The 22,370-nt window shown below is 39.0% G+C and overlaps 1 protein-coding gene across 2 annotated transcripts in view; it reads left to right on the forward strand.

The window, feature by feature from the left end:
• The window catches only part of VWF (von Willebrand factor), a 129,745-nt gene that overhangs the window by 89,046 nt on the left and 18,329 nt on the right, over positions 1-22,370 (forward strand). Inside the window, exons 34-44 of one of the 2 annotated variants that reach the window (XM_061476446.1) lie at positions 616-793; positions 1,802-2,022; positions 3,004-3,196; positions 3,825-4,166; positions 10,089-10,294; positions 14,179-14,281; positions 14,391-14,465; positions 14,972-15,076; positions 15,562-15,767; positions 17,165-17,314; positions 20,971-21,081. In XM_061476446.1, the coding sequence (XP_061332430.1) occupies positions 616-793; positions 1,802-2,022; positions 3,004-3,196; positions 3,825-4,166; positions 10,089-10,294; positions 14,179-14,281; positions 14,391-14,465; positions 14,972-15,076; positions 15,562-15,767; positions 17,165-17,314; positions 20,971-21,081 (1,890 nt within the window). Of the gene's footprint in view, positions 1-615; positions 794-1,801; positions 2,023-3,003; positions 3,197-3,824; positions 4,167-10,088; positions 10,295-14,178; positions 14,302-14,390; positions 14,466-14,971; positions 15,077-15,561; positions 15,768-17,164; positions 17,315-20,970; positions 21,082-22,370 lie in introns of those variants that run through there. The other variant, XR_009747415.1, reaches the window with a different exon arrangement.

Here is a 22,370-nt window from a genome sequence, read left to right on the forward strand (position 1 = left end):
AGAAGATGAGAATATTTTTTACATTTTATTTTCAATTTTACAAAACCATTACATATATCTAATAACATTAAACTGGTAAAAGAACAATTTCCCTTTGGGAAGGGAGGAACTGTTTTAAAGTTTTGGAGTTGTGGAAAGTAACTGGAGTATTCCACACCTTTCTAGCTTGGAACAAATATTGTTAATTCCTGCTGTGCCATGTTCATCTCTGGCTTATGAAAACTAAAGGCTTTGACATTTAAGGAAAGGCTAAAGGGAATTCTTTGTTCACTATGCTATCCATACATGCTGTAGGATGGCTAAGCTAACAATAGTTGAAGTACCAGATACTTCATTCTGCTGTAACAAAACATCTCCTGTTCTAGACTATTATCTTTTGCTTGGGATTTCAGAGTCTATTTCTTAGTGTTGCTAATTTAAACTTTCTCGTCCTCGTGAAGTCGTTAATACACTGCATTCTATTATTTAATTATCCAGGGCTAATTTGAGTAGCACTGCTGTCAGTGTCAGTTTACTTGCTAGCTGTAGGATTGTGGCAGCAGCCAAGTTTTGCATTTTTTTCCCCCTCCATCCATGTTCCTTTCAGTTCTTAAATATCCATGTCTTCCTACCTAGCCTGGTGATAAATGGACGTTACCAGACCAGTGCCACACTGTGACATGCTTTCCAGGAGATTACACAGTTCTGGAGAGTCACCAAATTAACTGTGAAAGGATGCCAAAACCAGTATGTCACAGCAATCTTCCTGCTGTTAAGATTGAAGAAACCTGCGGCTGCCGATGGATGTGTCCGTGTGAGTATCTATCTTTGCATGTATGTCTCTCTCTCCCCATCGCTTGAAATGTTTATCAGACATCTTAGAATCACAGAACTGTTTCAGTTGGAAGGGAAATTAAAGCTCATCCAGTTCCAACTCCCCTTCCCTGCACTTCATGGTGAAACAAGGGATCGGCTCAGCTGCTGTGTCTTTTGGTACACCTCAGCCTGAGTTTGGGGACTGAGCCTTATGTCCTCTCTGTGGAAAATGCAGTATAGTCACATGATTTCCATACAAATTAGTTAAGATATTTATTTTGAATTAAATGTCAAAAAGGTCAGCTCCAGTAAATCTTAAAGGTTGTAGCTATACAAAAGAACGCATTTCTTCAGTCTAAGCATGCATGCTATTACATCTAAAACTTGCAGAAATCTCCAAAACAGGAACTTGTAGGTGCTCCAGCATTTAAATAGTGTTCTGAGGCTGAATCTCTTTGGCTTTGGTGAAGTTTAGGGTGATTGTACTTCCCAATGTAATTCTGAAGATTTGGTTTACATTTAAAGTCATATGATTACTTTTTAAAAGTAAATCAGAACCCTATATAAATCTTTCCTTTATAATGCATAATCTCAATTTAAAGTGTCCTCTGTCTATATCTTTAAGGCATGGCTTGAAATACCTAAGTGGGGTAGCTAGATTTTGATCCCTCAACTATTAAACATCTAAATTTTAAACATCCCAAGTTATAACATTCCCTAAAAGAACATTTGATTATCCAAAACCTTGAAAGCTAACATTTCAGTTTGGATGCAGGTATTTCAAAAGGTTAGAAGGATTTTAGTTGAATAATCATAAATATTTTATAAAGTTTAAAAGATACTTGGTAATACGTATCCATAAAAAGTGCATCTGTAATAAGTTTTTCAATCCTGAATATACTGGTAACAACATCAATTGGTTCCACATCCTCATAATAATTGTGAAGAAATAGTATTTGAACAAAAGCAGATGCCTATGGATTTTTCTTCCCTCATTGATTTACAGGTTTCTGTATAGGAAGTTCCTCTCGACATATTGTCACGTTTGATGGGCTGAATTTTAAGCTGACTGGCAATTGCTCCTATACCTTGTTTCGAGACATGCAACATGATGTTGAAGTTCTCCTCCATGAAGGACCATGTAGAGCAACACCGAAGATGAACTGTATGGACTCCATTGAAGTGAAATATCGTGGTGTATCTGTTCAGCTCTTCAGTGACATGGCAGTAAGCTGAATACAATGAAGTGATCTGTGCATTGTCTGCTCATGCTATAGAATTCAGGTTACAAGGGCAAATTTGTTCCCTTTATCCAGTCTCTGTTCCCCTTGCAGCCTACACTTAGGCTTCTGAGCAAAGGCCTCATTTTCATTTCATGAATACAATCTATGTTCACATAACAAGCCAGACACGTTTCTCCTTTTGTTCTCCCTGTTGTTCTGGTGTGACAGTATCAAAAACATGGGATTTGGCAACATCTCCCTGACACTTCTGTTCAAAGGCAGGGATTATAGACAGGACATGCTGCACTCCATGCTCTACTCTGATTCTTCTCTTTTGGCAGAGATCTTTTGCACAATATCATCATGTGGTGTATGAGAGAGCAGCGTATTCTTCACAAATCTGTGCATCACTGGCTAATTAAGAGCTAGGAGGTTGGTTATTACCTTGCATGCAGGTGGACCTCAGCATTAGAAGAAAAGCCAGTTTAGTGTGCATTACTTTTGTTTTATAGGCAGAGAAGTATTCAAATTCAATACGGCACATTTTTCAATCTCTGGGTTTCTCAGGCATATAAGAGTTGGCTAGCCTGCAAAGGTGGTGTCTTCTGACTTATGTGGCAAAATAGGATGGACCAAAACACACACACCCACTTCTGCATGGTGATGGACATCCTTGACTTTAACTGAGGTTCATTGATAATCACGTCATTAGATACTAGTTTGTAACTACATGATGCTAAAGGAATGCACTTGTATAGGAAAATGTTGAAAGAGTTGTTCATATAATACCCAGGATGAAGGTCAATTAGTTTTGTACATTTTTAGACTCAATAGAAAATTTCAGTTTGCAAAATGAATTCTTACATCCAGAATCAGTTGGGTCTTTAAATACTTATGAAGCCAAAATGTTTTTCAGCTGTAAGACTGGGCTAATTTTTAACTGCTTCCTAGAACTTAAGTGATGATCTTTCCTTCTTGAAAACAGGTGACTGTTAATGGTGAAAGGGTTCATATCCCCTATTCTAGCAGCTTGTTTGAAGTCACTGTTTATGGATCAATAATGCATGAAATCAAGTTTGTACATCTTGGACATAATCTCACATTTACTCCAAGAAATAATGAATTTATTCTTAAACTTAATTCAAAGAGCTTTTCTTCAGGAACACAAGGGCTTTGTGGTAAGTAATTTTAACAGCTTCCTACTTGGGGTTCAACTGCTATTTATGTTGTAATTCATGTGGCTCTGAACCTGTGAACTCTGTTTGAACCGATCCTCAATTGTTAGCACATTGCTGATCTATGTAGGTTTTTCTACTGTGGCCATCAAAGCTCATTGACTCCCAGTAGTACTTTAGAAATAACATGCTAGTCGTCTTCCATGTTTACTTCGTGCTATCTTCTCAAGGATGATTTTTTTTTGTTGTTGTTGTTTTTGTTTTGTATGGGTTTAACGTTAGGCTCTTACATATACATTTATGTGGCAGACACGACTTATGCTTGCAGTGAAGATAAAAGGTTTGTGAGGGGTACTGCTATCTGGGAGAATTAATTCTATGGTATTCTTAATGGTACAATCTGTTGTATAGTTTATACCTCTGTGGCATAGCCTGTACCTCCTGTAATAAGCAAATGGGAAACAAGACCCAGGGTTTTTATGCCTCTACTGGTAATAGCTGTGAAGAGCTTCGTTCATTCCTCTTCTCCTTGGCATTCACTGAGTGGCCCTAACCTGTCCTGTTTTCTCTAGGTTTATTTTATTGCTGACTGTATTCAGAGATTTTCTTTTCCTTTTACTCACCCTCCTAGGGGTGTGTGACCAGAATCATGTCAATGACTTCACATTACGTGATGGCTCTGTCACTTCTGACAGCAACGTATTTATCCAAGACTGGACAGTGGAAGAACCAGGAAAGATCTGTGAAATCCGGAGAGAAGAGAGATGCTCTGAGCATGCAGTGAGCCACTGCCACCTTCTGCTCTCTGATCGGTTTGCAGAGTGCCATAGGTTAATCTCCCCCAACATGTTCTATGAGGCCTGTGTAGAGACCAGCTGCTATGAGGATGAAGCCTGCGAAATGATAACTTCTTATGTTCACATCTGCATGGAAAATGGGGTCTGCATAAACTGGAGAACACCTGACATTTGTCGTAAGAGGCTTACTCTACCTTAAAACTGATCTAGAAACTGTCTTACTTGATGGTGGTGGTGACAGTGACCATCTTGCTGTGTAATAGGCAGAAGTTCCAGATCAAGTTTCCCATACAAGTCATATTGCAGGTCTGATAAGTGGTTTGTCATTTACTAAGTTGCATGTTATGGAAAAAAGTATTTCTTGGGAAACTGCTAACTAGAAAAATGCAAGGTAGTTATGCAAGGATAAAGGGATAACCTATGAAATAAAAATACTGTGAAAGCTGTGCACAGATAAACATTTCTATGTGACAATATGTAACTGCAGCCAATCATGGGGCCACATTTGGACTGAGAATCTGCTCTGAATCTGCCAGACAGTTTTAACTGTAGATACCATTGCTTTGATACAGACACTGGAGGATCTGTACAAGGCAGACAGGGAAACTCAGAATTTGGACTAGTGGAACTGCTTCCCAGCCTGTCAGTGTCGTAGCTGCAGATAATGGCAGAAAATGCAGAAAAAGACTTTTCTCTTTAATAGTTTCACAAATTCCCCACATTCCAACTGAAGACTAAACCTTTAGATTGTGATGGAAGAGCCAGTATGACTTTAAGTTTCTACTACAGTGAAAAGGGAACCAGCCATTCTCTTTGGTGTTGTTTCTTGCCAGCACATGCCAACTACACTGATCAAACCAGCTGTAATTTGCTTTGCAAATCCGGTTCTCCTTCTGGCTGTGTTTTGCTTGTATTTTGGAGGTGAAGAGTTTGTGCTGTGAGAAAGCAGTATAGCAGGATGCGAGTTTTGCAAATTGCCCTGAGCCCGATAGAAGCAGGACAAGCATGCTACTGCTAAATTCAGATGTTTGTCACTATGTATACCTACCTCCTTAAATTCTTATAGACATAAGAAGTTCTACCCTTTCTTTTTTTTTTCTTTTTTTTTTTTTACTGCTTTTTTTCCTCCTGACAGTCCTAATATGAGTCACACCTAAAGATGTGCCAAAAATGTAAAATATAGTTAAGTAAATATAAGTAACTCTTGAGGTGGCTTGTTTCACATTTTCTCCTGTTAGCCTGTCTGCAGTGATGGATACAGACATTCAGATATTCATTCAATGTTTCTGGTTTAGTCAAGTATCTAAGGTGTTTGCATGTATGTATGTAGGTATTTTCTTTCCCAGCTAGTGCCTCATATAGTTTCTTGAGATCCCATTTTTTTTTTCACGTCTCTTGTATCTCCAGTTTAATCAGTTCTTGTTACCTTGCTTTCTTTTCCCTCTTGCTGCCCAGGTAGTGGAGAACTAGCCTCCTAAAGGCATGACAGCATAAAAGCTCAGTACATATTTTGGGTTTGTTCATGTTTTAAACTCGAACAGAGGGGATGATGGGATAGGAAGTTGGGAATGTCAATGTGAATTTGGCCTGAGCTTCCAGTTACTGTCTTATATATATGGTTAGACAAGTTATTGAATAACATGTTACTTTTACAGACTTAATCTTGAACAACACAGTCTGTTTTAGTGCTGTTTTAGTCTGTTTTTTTTTTTTAGTGTTTTAGTTAGACTTTGCAAATTGCAATGTCCAAGGCTGAATGACACCTTAATAACTATCTGCAGTTTTCAAATTCCCATCTTGTTACACAGCGTGTACAAGGACAGACAAAGAGTTGCCCATTTTAACATGAGTTGCATAAAACAGTTGTTAATGGCCTAACAATATCATCATATTCTTTCTTCAAGTAGGTGCATGTGTGCAACTACCAAAATGAAATTACCAATTACAGGACATTATACAGGTTACATTAATGTCTAAATAGACAATGTAGCTTAATCACTGTACCACTACATATTTAATAGCAATGTCACCATTCTTGAATACCTTGCATCACTCTCCCCACTCCAGTGAATCTCTGTCATTTTTGTGGAGTTTGATTTGGGGTTTTAACATGCCTTACTGGGACATTTCAAACAGTAGAAGTCCTTCGTGACTGCTCTGCCTGGATGGGTGAATATCCACTGTAATGTCTGACAAAGGCAGCGCCTGCTGTCCATTCTGTGCTCATTCACTTCCACTGCCTGAGTTTTCCTTCTGCTTTTTGGAATGGGGGATGTGTTGAGTGGAATCTTGTAGACTCCAGCTTTGTGTCAATGGATGGAAAACTTTACTTCAAGGTGGGAATGCATTGTGAGTAAGATTATTTATTTCACTTGCCTTCTTCTTCTCCCCCCTGACCCCACACTTAGTAGACCTAAGTCATAGTAGCTTGTAGCTTCCACTGATAGCCATGTAACTGTGACTCTGCGGCATAGAATATTCACCTCTTGAGCAGGCTCACCCTTACAATGAATGCCTGCTGAATAGGGTTTCCACTTCAATGACAGTATGGTTTTTATCTTAATGTGAAGATCATAGCGATTTCTAACACATCACTGTGTTACTAGGATTGACACATGTCCTGATTCAGCTTTGTGTGAAGGGGAAGCTTTATTCACCAGGAAATAGGATTGTTTATATAGTGACTTATGATATATTCATTCTGCAGTTACAAAAAAAATAGCAGCCCCCATAAAGATGACAAAGTCAGCTTTGAACTGTGTAACTCAAGTAACAGCATCAGTCAGCAAATTTTGCTCAGAAGGTAAATGACAGCAGCAGCAGTGGCAGTTGTTAATCTTCATATGCTGATGTTTCCATGAGTGCTTCTCAGCAGCAATTTAACCTCATTTAAATACAATGTGGACATGCCCTCTAGGTACTTACCAATACTAGCTTCCAGATGAATGAAATTTAGATTGGTAGTTGATACTTGTATGGTGTATAAAACAAACTGCTAGTTGGTACTGCTCAGTAAAGCTGTGGTTCTTAGAGGTGGATGCTGGTGACATTCAGCAGCTGCAGGGATTCCTGGAAAAACATTTCACTTGAAAACATTTTTCACGAGTCATTCTGGTCATTGGTGGGATTTTGTCTTTCACTGGTTTTTTTTGCAGTCCCAGGTTAGAAAGCAGATGGATAAAAGGCTGTGCCTACTTAGCTAAGGAGCAATGACATCTGGCAGAGAAGCAAGAATGAGGGTCAGGAGGAGAAAGGAGCAGCAATGGGATACAAGAAACCTTTAAGCCAATTCTGCTAATGAAGGATTTGTGTAGTGGAGCTACACTGAGATTATCTGCTGCTGTTCATTTGCTGTGTAAGCAAGGCTTGCTGGTGAGGACCATAACAGCTGACGGATTTAAACCATGACTTGGAGATCAGCAGTATGGGGGTAGCTTTACAACTGACTTCAGCTGATCTGGGGCAGTTTTTCTGTTCCTCTTCCACCTCCAGCCGTGCATTCCCACTCCTTTTGCTGTGCTGACACTAGCCCTGCATGCTGCTTGGCAAGCTGTGAAAAGTAGCTATAAAAGGGAAAAAAGTGGCAGCAGGAAAGAGCAACTGAGGTGAGAAGATTAAGGAAGAGAGGGGACTGCTCCATTTGATGGCAGCACTTATATAAGTTGGTTTATTGTGGCCTTGCCATCATTCCCAAGAACATTGGGAAAACCTTTCTAAACATGTTCATTTGAGTAAAGAAGACTGTTAAGGGAGATGTAAGAAAGTGTGCTTGAGCAATGCAGGGAGGTTGGCTGGCAGCTGATGAGCTATTGGCCCTGGTGCGTTATTCACTCCAGCTTCATCCGCACTGGGGTTTTAGCTGTCCTTTAGGCTGTACATGACAGTACAATGAGGCAAAATGCAAGCCAGCAGTATGTGACCTCAGGAGATAGCTAGCTAGCTGCTAAATTTGTGCTAAACTATCCTACTGCTAAGGAGTGGAATTGCTGCCTGAAAGGGCATGTGTCTTTCTCCATGTATCACAGGTTTGAAAAACAACCCCTCCCCTAAATATTCATTTAGTACTTTAACCAAGGATGCTCTGTCTTGTCTTATCTGCTTGAGCCTTATTTTACCCTTTTCAAGACCTGCGGTCTTTTCCTTTTTGTTCAGAAACAACAGACATTTGAGGTGAGCACTGGAATAGACAGCCAGGAGGGTGGTTTGCTAAAATACTTGTTTCTAAGGCTGACTGTTGGGGGTCCTTCATGCCTCATCACATTCCATACCTCTGGCTGAAATTTTCAGACAAAAAGCAGTGTTACCTGTAAATCATGTAGTACTTGGCCAAATCTCTGGACTAGAAGGGCAGTAATGTGTCTGAGGTGGCTTTCTATAGTCACCTGATTGTCATTGTGCCAGCGGGATGAAGGGATGGTTAGGATGATTTCCTGGGCATTGATGGAGTGTATCTGGTGTCCATGGATTGCTCTTCATTGCATTTTGGTTCCTCATTGCATTTTTCACATACCTGGTTCCTTAATGTCAGCCTAAGGGGAGGAAGAAGAAGGAGATACATTATATGAAGTACACTTGAGGCTTTAGCATTGGTACTCATTCTGCTTTAGAGCTCCCCAGGTTCTATGCTGATGGACATCAACATTACACTGTAAAATAATCTAATTTTGTGTAGAGAAGACTTACCAGATTTGCTTTAGGCTAGTGTTAGGTAAGGAAGATGGAAACCAGTGTGCTGAGTATATTTACTAACACTGGAATAAAAAAGTAAATGACACACTACCTTAAGTGCTGTGGATGTATTTTCACACATTCATTAGAGCTGACGAGAGACCATCACAGGCAATAAGCACTAGTACAAACTCTAGGCCCCTTGTTTGCAGAACTCTTTCTGGAAATTACTTTTTTTCTGGAAAACGTAGTATAGTCTAGGTAGCTGCTAGTACAGGTTTATAAACAGGTGATTTATCCTGTTTTATTCAGATAGATCTTTCTGTGTTTTCAGAATCTAACCAAAGCATTTCATGGTGGGATTGGACTCCCCATCAAGTTCCTGTGGCTTTTCAAGTTCCTTTGCCTTGCTGAACTATGATGATTATCCACAAATACAACCACAGACTCCAGCACACTGGAAATAATTGGACTTAGTGTGGCTTGAAACAGAAAAGGGTTAACGTTAAAGACATTTCTGTTTCCTTTGGTTGCCAAGAAGGGTGTGTGTAGACAGTTCAGCTGATGAATCTTGTTTGGTTGGGAGCTCAGGTCTTCTTTCATTAATTTTCTTTCAGTGTTTTTTGTCAAGGGACTGGAAAAAAAAGGTTTATAAACCTCACAACAGTCACAAACTGGGAAATAAGAAACACTTTTTCTAATTGAATCTGTAGAAAAAAATAAAGTAGACCTAAGGGAGTATGCTATGTGGAAGCTGTGTCCATAGGTTTCTTGAATAGCTGTAGCCGTAGTTTTGTGTTTGCTTTTAGCAAAAAATATGTTCAGTGTCGTGAACCCTTCAGTAAAATGTTGTATGTTGGCTTAGGGGAGAATGCAACTTTCCTTGATTCAGTTAATTCTGTTAATAAGACAATTAAGATGCAGAAATCCATCAGGTTCAGTTTTAAAGTACCAAAATGTTCTGTTCTGCTAGCTTTCTTCAATTGCTTGGGAACACTGCCTCCTACCAAGTTGTCGAAAACCCTGTTTATTCAACCTTTTATTCTGTCCTGGCTTTCTCCTAATTACAGACAGTTACCAATGCTTCTCTAATATATGTAGAGGTGGTTCTAAATTCTTATGTCACTTGCCCAGTGTTGAAAAATTTAGGTAAAATGTTCAGCTCATGTAAGCCATTTTATCATTGTTAGGGTAGGTCATACTTTGCTGATTCATGTGGTCTGAAAATGTGGCTTCAATCACTTCCCACTGTGGATTTTGTTAGTTTTGAGAACATATTTTCAGATATGTTAGTGGCTGCAAAGACAAAACGTATTTATCTGATGATGGCTTTTGAAAAGATGAACAGAATTCTAAAGAAAGTGCAAGTGGAAACATTTATCTGCATTTTAAACCTCTCTGTCTAAAGAGATTTTTTCTCTCTTCCTCAGCAATGAAATGTCCCACATATTTGACATATGATCACTGCCACAGCGCCTGCATAAAGCACTGTGAGAACAGTACCAATCTCAGTGTCTGCAAGGATTATCCCACAGAAGGCTGCTTCTGTCCAGACGGACAGGTGATTTTTAATGACAGCTGTGTTAATGAAGAGGTCTGCACACAATGCGTCAGTGAAGATGGCACGCACCATCAGGTAACTATATACTTAGCAGCTTACCTTTGTGAGCAGTTGGGGTGCTACTTTTGGAAGAGAATCTGTCTTATAACTCAACTATTTTCCCTTTGGATACTTCACTTTCTAGCTAGTTCCCCATAACTGGTCGGCTGTCAGCCCCATGTAGCTCCCCTAGTGTGAAATTGGCTGGGGTGGATATAAAATTCACAGCTGGGAGTGCACAGACCTGGAAATGCATGACAAATTTGTGTGAAGGGAGGTCTAGAGGGAAGACAGGAGGGATGGTATAAGTCGACATTTACCAAGATAAGCACCTTCATTCAGTAGGCTTTTACCAGCAATGACAATTTAATCGTAAATCTGGAACTCTTACTTCAAACGTGTTGTCTTTGCTAAGCTTGCTGAAATATTTCCAATGGTTGGTGGGGACCAGTGAGACTGAGATGACCTTATGTCAAGTTTATTAGTCTACCTCCTTTTTTTTTCAGATGAGAATTATTCCTTTTATGAAATTAATTATTTTAGTTTTACTGAAAATCCGCTTTCCTCAGCTAAATCAGACCTTTCCCTGCCAGAATGGGATTGGGAAGAGCTACAGGTTCTGGGAGCTAGACTGCAGTGAAAGTATCACTTGATTTCCCTTTCAGCATCGCACAGCGGGTGTGCAAACTCCTCCCAGTGACTCCTGTTCCAAGTAATAGGGGTTGTTCCTCTTCACCCCCAGCTTCTCAACTCTGGGAGTTTTCACATAAGTCAGCCTGTCCTCCTAAATCTGCAGGTTCTGTTATGGGATTTTAAGAAGGGACTTTAATTTCAATATTTTATGGGCTTCAGATTCTCAACAAGATTTTTGGATGGACTTATCATACTCACCAAACCTTTTGTCAAAGGCATAATTGGTTTTGCAACACAGATCTTCTGTAAATAACAGAAGTCTCTGTGGATAAAGTAAAAAGATGGATTTAAAAAAGTATAAATGAATGTATGAGCTCTGAACAGCTTCATTTTACACAGACATATTTACTCACATTTCGTTCAGCAAGAAATGTGTTACAAACATTTACAGTTAAACTGAAAGGAAGCAAAGACTATTTGTGGCTGAAACATCTCTTTTAAGTACTGTTTGCATTGATTAATGTAATGACTAAAGTATCAAACCTAACAGAGCAAAGACCTGTCTTTAGGCGGTAGGGTGCCAGCAAGAGATGCACTTGACTTAGTGAAGCGAGTGTACTAGATAACCTTTGAAAGTCCCTTCCAACCCAGCCCATTCTGTGATTCTGTGAAGTGTTGCAGGCTTTGCAGATGGAAGAGTCTCACTGATGGCAGGGCTCCACCGGGGGTCACATGTGTGTTGGTGCTGCCTGCCCTCACACAGGACAGCCCCATTGGGGTACAGCGGTCTCGCTTTGCTATGGTTTGTGCCTTTCTGCTGCATGCAGCTACCATCAAAAGCACAGGAAAAGCATCCACCAAATGCAGTTTTGAGGTTTCTGCTGTACCAGAACACAGGAGCCTAATAGCATTCGTCCCCCTCCTGAGACTAGGTACCCTACTGATTTTGGCCGTGAGAGAAAAGACACAGGGAAAGTGTGTTCTTTCGTCCCACAACTGCGTTATCACAGTGATGTTTTTCAAAACAAAAGGTTAGAGTTTTCTGAGGGATAGAGTACACATAGCTTGTGTTAGTTTTTATGTTAAGGTTGCAGTATCTCCGTATATATGGTCATGATTTTTAATTTATGTTCTGTTTTGGATCTTTTTTTTTAAATACTGCATCCTTGGATTTGTGTAATGATTATAGAGTTGGTAAAATGGAAGAATTGAAAAAAAACCCTCAGTAATTTTTGTAATAAAAGGAATAGGGGAAAAAACCCTTTATTATTTCTCTGGAAGGAAAAATAGCTTTTAATGTTATAATCACTGCCTTAAACACAGATCAATTGTGTGCAACTCTTGGTGACCCTTAGAACTCTAGTTATTGTATTATGATTCTGTATGAAATCATTACTGCAAATGCAGATTAAAGCCTAGGATCTGAGTGCCTCAAATCCCTGTATTCTCGTGCAATGCAGTGCATTTTCCATTTAAATAATTGTTTCAAGCTCTCATGAAGAAAGTCTCAGTGCACATCTTGGGAATGACATCTGCAGTGGTATCTACTTGTTTCTGCAGAGGTTCTGAAATTCATGAGTTGTCACATGCCCCTTAATAGGGTTTTAACTGACGACTTCTCATCTGTACCCCAGTGGCAAGGCTTAGATGCAGCTGCTGTGTGGATGGGGAGGTGGAGGGCAGGGGAGGATTGGATCACACAGACATTTTGCATCTCCACCATCGCAGGATTAGCTACGTGAGCAATACAACAGGCAGTGCAACTGGTGGTGGGTTATGATGTTCTTAACCCCCTTCTTTCCACCTGGTGTTCATTCCTCTGTTCCTTTCTACCCCCATCCCCCTCCCCCCAGATCATGCTTGGGTTTATGGGATTCTCAGTACCAATGCTCGTATACAGTTCTACTAACATCATGCTCTCTCTCGTCATTTCTTCTGGTGTTAGAAAGAAGCTCCTACCTATGCTGAAGAAACCCTGTGTGAAAATCATGGCTGATGAAAATGTTAGAGTGAATGTTGTGATTCTTTTTCTCTGGGTCTTGAAATGTCCACACCCTTCTCACCACCACCTGCAAATGTAGGCATTCTCGATCATCTGCCTTCGTAGGGCTTTTTAACCCTGAGGCCATTGAATACTCTGGCAGAGGGCTCCAAGTTGTTTTTCCTAGCTCTGAAATGATGTTCTTTACTAGCAGTACATTGATGCAAGCCTTCTTTGACTAAATAGATTTCCTAAAGATTAACCAACCCTATGTGGTTTGATTCCTTAGCTTTGTTAAATCTCCAGTTGGATTGTTCTAGCATGCCTGGTGTCTTATCCTTGTCATGCTGTTAACCTTTGAAAGTAAACTGTCTTTTCAGACTCCTGTGATGTCAGTATGCTTAGATATTTCATTCCTTTCTTCTTATTAATGAAGATCTCAGCAAACTGTTGTTTTTAAACTGCTCTCCAAAGTTTTCTGGATGACACCTTTTTACCTTTGTCTTTGTCTTAACCTCTTCTGTATGTTCTCACCCAGAACCTAGACTGACTGTGCAAATTAATGCTATTGTCCCATTGTGGACCTTTTTACTCTTCCTATACATGTGGGTGTTAAATGTGAATAGGTTTTTATAGGTAATTACATCTCTAACATTAATGATTTCCTCCTCTGTCATGAGGAGTAGTGGTTAAATAATGATCCACCTTATTGGCAGTTTCTGTATGTGCTTATTAGCTCCAGGTAGCCACCACAGGGACAGTTTCAGATTTGGGGTTGTTCTAGTGCTTTTCCAGTACTCAGGCCAATGGCAAATCAAGTGATGACACCCCACATATTCTTAGTTTAAAATATGCTCTGTTTATTTCTCTGTGTTTAAGTACTACTAATTTGGGAAAGCGACCACTTCTGTATATTTCCTAAAATATTGTTTCCCATATTACCACTGAACATCCAATCATGGTATGTAGTTGTGCGAGTCTGCTGTTACTTGCAATAGCCTGCAACTGCATTTATATCATCTGGATATTTTTCATGTTTAAAACAATAGTAATTCCTCATCCCATTCATGCATTCTTTACATCTTTTGCTAAGCTGGTACACTACAGTCATTTCAGAATTATGTGTCTCCTTAGTTTCTTACTGTTGACAGAGCAACCAACCAATCCTGTATAGTCTTCTGGTTTTCAAATAAATGTTGCTCACCCTCACCCACTCCCATGCCCAACATACCAGTGAATGGAATATTTGGTTTCTTTCTAACAATCTGTTTGGTGTTTCCTTTTTTTTTTTGTTTTTTTTTTGCAGCTTATGGAAACATGGATTCCTGCTAATGAGCCTTGCAAGATCTGCACATGTCTCGATAACAAGAAAGTAAACTGCACGGTCCTGCCTTGTCCTACTGCCAAACGTAAATTCATTTATCTCTAAGTATGATTGGACTTGCATTGATGTTTCTGTTGCCTAGTTTTCTAGTTCTTATCCAAATTTGTTTTATGGATGTTTTCTTCCTACTCCAGCTGTTCAGTGTGGTCCCTGTGAAGTCCCTCGTCTGCGCAGGGACTCCAGCCAGTGCTGCCCTGAGTATGAGTGTGGTAAGTTCTTATAAGTATTGGAATCTTCTGGATCCATACTTTTACCAGATCCTTCAGAGGTATACATTCCCTTTTCTTGTTTAATGCAATGCTCTATTTTTGAAACCGCTGAATGACTGTACAATCATCTGCATGGAAAAACAACTCCTGGGGATATGAGTCCTTATCTCACTTGACTTGTCCCTCTTTCTGTAAGAGATGAGGAAGGGACTGGAGCAATTTGTTTTTCTCTAAATGATGTTAGCATGGTCATTTTTCAAGTATCTATTTTTGAATGGTCTGTATTTGCACATTAAATATAACATTAGAACCTTAATCCTCATAACCCAAGCTTGAACTGTTCCCTAAGCTATTTTGAAAACAAGCTCTGATCTGCTGAACTCTTCTTACTTTATATTTTAGTATAGCAATTGAGGGTAGGGAAAAAAAGTTTAATGGGGATGTCTTTTCTTGAGGGCTAACTGGTGAGGCGTGGTCTTAAACACTCTCTCAATTTCTCTTCTTAGTCTGTGATCTGGTTTCCTGTGATTTGCCTCCTGCCCCTGTCTGTGAGTTTGGCCTGCAGCTTGCTCTGACCAACCCTGGAGAATGCAGACCAAATTATACATGTGGTAAGATATTTATGTTTTTTAGCAGGGAGTGACACTGGAACATTGCATTTGAGCAGCCCTGACGATTTCCTTTAGACATTGTTTTTTTTCCTCTGAAAGGCTTAATTTTGGAGCCAAAAGACACCAATTATTTCACAGACTTGGAAGAAGGGTATTGTTGACACTTTCTGAGTATGCTTTTGAATTAAGGAAAACAGAAACATTTTACTCTTGGACTTGTATGTTCTGACCCTTATGCTTATTTTATAAATGTTTTTGATTGTATATGACTCAAGAAGTTTTTGGCAGAGTAGGAACTTTACCTTGAACCTGCAGCACAGTCTTTGACCTGGGTCTTTTATATTTGCATTACCACTTAGCCTTTAAGTAGATTTATAACAGCTTGCAGTAGCAACTAGTGCCTTGCTGCCAGAGAGCTGTCTTGTTCACTCGCGGCACTTTGAAATGCTGCGTGCTTGACATGGTACCTATGTGTTTTCTCCTAGCGTGTAACAGAGAAGCATGCAGCTTAGTTCAAAGACCTCCCTGCCCACCTCATCGAGAGCTGACTGTTAAGAAGACCGAGTGCTGTGATAAATATGAGTGTACCTGCAGCTGTATGAACTCAACAGTGAGCTGCCCTCTGGGATATCTGTCAAGATCTCTTACCAATGACTGCGGCTGCATATCTACCACCTGTGTTCCAGGCAGGGTAAGGGGAATGAGTTCTCGCTTCCACAGATGAGAGTATCTTTTCTACATGGAGTGACAACACAAAAATAAGTGGGTAGCTAGGTATTAACAACCCCAATGAAACTACTGGATAATTATGCCAGAGTATTTTTAATTTACCTGTGTCTGAGGGAAATACACTTTGCATTACAGTGGTGCTTGTTTTATTATAGTCATTTATTCTGACATAACCAACCCATTAATTTGTTGTGACTTGAAGATAAATAAGTTTTTATATTTATACATATATGCATATATACACACACATACATGCCAAAACCATTTGAAATTTCAAGATCATTGAAACATTAGGAATTTTAGAGGTAACTTTTCAATTTTTAATTTCTTTCTAGCTAACAAAGGTACGTGCTTTTTGATCAGTACAGTTACATTCTTTCAGTCCTATACTAACTTCACTGTACATTCTAACAGTACATACTAACAGTACATTCTTTCGGTCCTATACTAACTTCACTGAAATGTTTGGGACACCTTAGACCTAAACTCCTTGTGCTCATTGATTACTTTTGCCTCTGCCTAAGAAGCATTGTATCTTATATGAACTATATTGCCACTTTAAAATGTTTGCCAAATTAATATCTGATTTTGTTAAAGATTCACCAGGATATACTTTTACTTATTCTGACAACCTTTTATTAAGTTGTTATATTAACCTTTAAGATAAGATTGCTTAGAGGAGAGGATGCAGGGCAATGTAACCTTTTCATTGAAGCAGCTTTCCCTAAAAGCTTAACACAGGGTTATGCTGTCTTTCAGCTCAGGAGATCAAGCCTTTATTTTCTGTTGCTAAGTAGTTCATGACCTTGCAGAAGTCATTTTATGTCTCTGTGACTTGCTCTATCTATAAAAATAAATGTTCATCTCTAATAGCATGCTGTAAAAATTACTAATAGAAAAAGCAATATAAGACAAGGCACTACTTTTGTGGTAGCTGTGTTGGTCTGAGGATACAAGAGAATGAAAGCTTGTAGCTCAAGGCAGGATCTTTTCAGATCAGCTGATTTAGCTGCAAAAAGTTTGAAGTGCATGGCTCCTTCTATAAGCCTCACTGTTTATTATCTCTAAATATTGTGTCGTATTATACTTCTAGGGAAACTGAGTCAGGCCCTGACTCAGAAACTAATTGCAGATAAAATTCTGCAATTCTTTATAAAACAGCAGCTTTGGTTGCGCTTATTTTCCTTTCCCCAGCAGAGGGGCCACGATTTTAAGACCTGTGGCATTTCTACTGGGTTCAAAATACTCCATAAAATTTATGGAGGGTTTCGCATCTTAAAAAGCAGCCTTTTGGAGCCAACAGTATGCCCTTACAAACAGCAGTGTGCTTTTTCATGTGATAATCGTTGCATTCTATAGGTGTGTGTGCACAACAACATAGTCTACCCTGTTGGGACAACCTGGGAAGATGGTTGCAGAGAATGCTTTTGCACTAGTATGAGGGATGATGTTACAGGACTTCAGATGATGGAGTGTCACGACAAGACATGCAACACGTTCTGCTCTCGGGTGAGTAACATTTAAATCAGTGCGTTAGCCAGCAGAGCTCTGGTGGGGATCTGAAATGATTACTTTTAAACCTGTGTGTTTCCAGAAACCAGAGAAAAATAGAAAATAAGTGTTGTAGCAACAAATTATCTTGGGAACAAAGTCTAAGAGGGCCTAATCATTACTGGCTTCATTTTAGGGTTATTGTTTTAGGATCATATCTTTCTGCCAAGGAAATTGTGGACAAGTTTAGTTTGTATTTCAATAAAAGGAGAACTGCATCCTGAAATGTCTATCATTTACACCACTTGCACAATAAGCACTCATAATACCTGAAGTTCAATTTCAAACAACTGTTCTAGTTGAAGTTCACTTTCTGAAGAGAATATTTCAGATCTGTCTGTTGCTCAGCTCTGCCTATTATAGCAGTAATAAGACCACATACTGTGGCCTTTATTATGCTCAGACATCTGCTACATGCTGTAAAATTATGTGGTCTACTTTTGGAAGCCCACAAAGGAAGTATGAGCTGCTTTGTTATATCAATGTAGCTGGTCAAGCAGGAGGAGACAGATACTTGGTAAAAAAGTTAATAGAAGAATTCTAGAAGGGCCAAAGGAATTGGTTAAAAGTCAGTAGCACTTCCCAGTGTCATAGATTAGAAGGCTTTGACTATAACATGATTTGTGCAAATAAAAGCTCAAAATTGTTTTTATACTTCCTTTAAACTTCCATTTTACATCCCTAACATTCCTTACCTTAACATAAGGTGGCAATTAAGGAAATAAAAAATCACTGTAAAATTAAATGTTATGCTCTAGAGTTGCATTTTCCTCCGGTATCTAGTACCTTGTAGCCCAAATCCTTGAGCATTACCACGTCCTTGCTTCATGAAGTTAGCTTGGATGAGTCACTCTGAAAATAGTTTGAGTCTACAGAAAAAGCAGATGGCAGAAGAGAGGTTAAGAAAAATCAGCACACAATACCTCTTATTTCTTGTTGCCTTTCATAAAATTAACTAGGTTGGAGGAGACCTTTAAGATCAAGTCCAACTGTTACTTCTGGGAGAAAGCTTTTCATTAGCAAACTTTGTATATACAGATATGAGAAGTTAGAGGTGTTCTTTCAGCTTTTGGAAAGACATTATGTATAGTGTGCCTGGGAGTCAAAGACTGACCTCGGGCATAGAGCATGTGTGTGCAGCAACATTAACTCGGTCGCAGAGTTAACATTGTTGAAGAAACCCTGCATTGTCTGATTTATTTTAAATTCTCATTTGAATATTGACTAATATTTATCTTAAAACAGTTAACCCTGTATTGAAGTTTGACTGTGAATGTTTCAGTTAACCAGACCAATATCTGAAAAGCAATTCTCTTTTCTGGACTCTATTAAGCTAATTGTGCCTAGGTTTTTAATGAATTAATACAACTATATTTCACTACCATTGAACTTATAGCTTCTGTATCAGAACAAGGCTAGACAGCATATTTATATATATGTGTATGTGAACTTGAGAAGGTGTGAGCAAAATATAATCTTTTTTTTTGTATAATATTTTCTATTTAAGACACTTCTAATAGTGTCTTAAACACTGCATCATTCCTTAGGACCAGAGGAAAAACCCAGTCCATTAAAACTCTCCCTGACAAAGCAAAATAGTGATCTTTCTGCAAGCATAGGGTTTAATGAGAAAGCTTGAGGATGCCCAGTGCAGTGAGAACCATGATGTGAGAGCTTTCAGTCGTTGCAAGAGAATCCCATTTTTAGAAGATATTTGTTCCTAGTATGCAAATTGTTATGAAATATTAGATCTAAATATCTGGCTGTGTTTTGGCTCATAGCCATAACTTTATCAATAATTCGTTATTCAAAAAAAGTATCATTAAGGCAGAGCTACAGATATGTAAAGAAATATCATAGAAAAAAAGTGAATGTTTCATTTAAATAAAAAAAATCCTACATTTCTCTGAGGAGGTTAACGGAAAATACAGAAATTTTGCTTGCAAACCATATGTGGGTTTACTTCATTACACGTCATAGTCCCCTCACTTTTTTATCCCCTACCATCTTTCTGTTACCAAAGTTTTGAGAAATCGGGCAGACAGTTGCTGCAATCATGGCATGTGCCACAAGGAGGAGTGGTGTCTCCCTCCTGGAGCTTATTATTTCTCTTGAGAGTACACCAGGCTACATCCCTTCAGAGCATCGTGATCGTAAAATAGCTAACACCCTTCTAAACATCTTAAAATCACTAGTATACTAGCGAGGGGAGGACTTTGCTTAATTTCTGTCAGTGTTCTTGGAGTTAGGTGCTTTTTAAGTGATATAAAAGAGTGTGGTTTAAAGTAGTGGATAACTTAAAGCATTAGATGATTATGAGTAGAATGAAGCATAATTTTCTGGGATAAGTCTTTGAGACAAAGCCGTTTGGCTGAGTGTGTGTAAATTAATTAGGTTAGGTTTTCAAGTGTCTTGATTAATTACATTAAAATAAAGAATATTTGGACCCTATGTGCAAAAGCATAGTGAATGATGGTTGTAATAGATGCTGACTACAGAAACTATGACTTTAATCTCCAATATTACAAAGGGATATTTTTCTTTGAAATAACATGCAAAACATGGTAGTAAATGGCTTAATGGTGCATGTTAAGGAGGTCAAAGAAACTAATGTAAGAGTAAGACTGTTGTTTGAATATCAGATGTGCAGGATCACATTCGAAAAGTATGAGAGTCTTGTTGAAAGGTAATTTCAAACATCCTGCTTTCATTTTAAAGCATAACTTATTATGGAAAGTAGGAAGTGATACCTTAATGTTCTAGAGATTTTCAAACAGAGAATTAAGTCCTCACCTGGGTTACTTTTTCCCTTTCCGCTTCTGCCTTTTTTATGTCATTGTTCTTTTCTGTCTTGTGGCAAAAGAGGGTAGATTTAGATTAGACATTAGGAAGCTCTTCACTGTGAGGGTGGTGAGGCACTGGCACAGGTTGCCCAGAGAAGCTGTGACTGCCTCATCCCTGGGTGTTCAAGGCCAGGTTGGATGGGGCCTTGGAGCAACCTGGTCTAGTGGAAGGTGTCCCCGCCTGTGGCAGGGGGGTTGAAACCATGTGATCGTTATGGTCCCTCCCAACCTAAAATATCGTGTAATTCTACAAAATCCTTGTGCTATTACATATTTGAACAGAACCTAGGAAAAGAAAGATGTTTTGTGTGATTTCATTTTTTTTCTTTTTTTAAGTGCTAGGCAGTGTCAACATTTTCTGTACTCCAAGAAGGGGTGGTCCATACTACACTAGAGATGCTGATATCCTCACAAAGTTCATTAATTGATTGGCATGACATAAGGAAGGATAGTGACTAGAATTAGTCCATGCAGTTGAAATGAATATGTCTTATTTAGCAGGAACTAGTGAGATAAGAATTTCTGCTGTTAATATTGTGTGCATTTTAATTTATTTTTTCTGACAGGTAATGTCATTTAACAGGATGCTGAGGTGGGTGGACCACTTTTTTGCTTTGTAAATAACAGTGTGTGGCTTTACAGTTCTATTTTCAAACTCCCCTTTCTGCAAAAAGTTGCTAATATTCAACATCCCAGTGTTTTCTTTTGGGATTAATCAACTAATCTGTCTCTTATTCCTGGATCAGTCAGTCCTTTCATTTTCTCCTACAGGGTTACAAGTACGTCATCCAAGAAGGGGAATGTTGTGGGAGATGCCAGAAGACTGCCTGTGAGGAGCAGATATTCTGGTCTCGGGGTGATGCAAATCCTCGCTTTCATGAGGTGAGGTGTCAGTGGCATGGACACTTCCTCTTCTACCAGAAGTGCAAGGGGATTAATTTGTGTTCCACAGGAGGTTGAAGAAGATAAGAGCTGTTTTTTTCTATACATCAAGCAGCACTGAAAACTAGTCTCTTGTAGGGTGTGTAACTTGTTTGGTTCTAACAAGCAAACCCTCCTCACCCTTTTTGTTCTCTAAGGAAGCAATATATTTGTTTAAAATTAATAATTTCATAAAAGGTAGCTCAAAAGAATGTTAGTAGGATGTGATGCTTCTCTGGCCAAAGGCTACATGTTTAAATTATCTCAGTTACATAATATTCCTCCATGGATAGCAGGCAGATGGGGTAGTGGATTACTTGAATTTCACAGTCCTATGTAAATGGGATATCCTATTTGGCACACACGGAAATGTCAGAAAGTAAATGAGGGTAGAAACATGAATTATTCTCTGGTTGCTGAAGATGATTGCTGCATGTCAGATCAGCCCACAGTGGTCCAGGTCATGCTTGTTTTCTGCTCAAAATAGCTGCTTATTTTCAGCCATATGCCTCTTCCCTTAGGATTCAGAGACCCAATGGGACGTGAGTGCATACAATGGCCATTTAAAATGTGCTGCAGATACCCTGCTGCCCTGGAAAGCTACCTGGATATTTTTTTCTGGTTTTGCCTACACTTTTAATTCCTTCAAGTTATTCACTTTGTTCTATCCCTAACCCAACCATCCTTGGCAAGCCTCTGCCAGTAACATTGAATTGCTTAATCCTATGCAGAGTTTTGGATTCAAGAAAGGCAGGAGCAGTTAGTTAAATATTTTTAAAATAACAGACCTTCTCCCCATCTTTTCTTCCCTAAGTGTTGTTCTTTATAAAGCATCTGCATTTTCAGCTACCTCTCACGTTCGCATATTAATATTGTTTTTTTAATTGCTTCTTTTACAAAGGCAGTTTGATGCACTCTTAAAAAATGTTAATGGATCATTTTGCAGCCTGCCTCTTCCCTGATTTTTCCAAGGGAATTTCTTAACGTGGATTAGTATCCTTTTCAGCTGTGTAAAACAAGTCTTCAGAAAGCCCATTTGAATGTCCCAATGTGTCTTACTGATTTGTGTTGTACTGACAGAGTAATAAATACTGATACTCTGCTACCTCTCTCTTGCTGTGTCCTCTTTCAACTCTTCTGTCATTAACAATGAAGTGTATAACATGAGAAGTATGAACACATGAAAATATTCCCTAACTTTCTGAACAAAACCATTTGATTTTACTGGGCTTTGGGATCTGATTTTCACT

The sequence above is a fragment of the Pezoporus flaviventris genome, unplaced genomic scaffold, assembly GCF_033815535.1.
Source record: "Pezoporus flaviventris isolate CSIRO_AGI_PZ_B2104156 unplaced genomic scaffold, CSIRO_AGI_Pfla_v1 ptg000096l, whole genome shotgun sequence".
In the NCBI taxonomy this organism is placed as follows: Eukaryota; Metazoa; Chordata; class Aves; order Psittaciformes; family Psittacidae; genus Pezoporus; species Pezoporus flaviventris.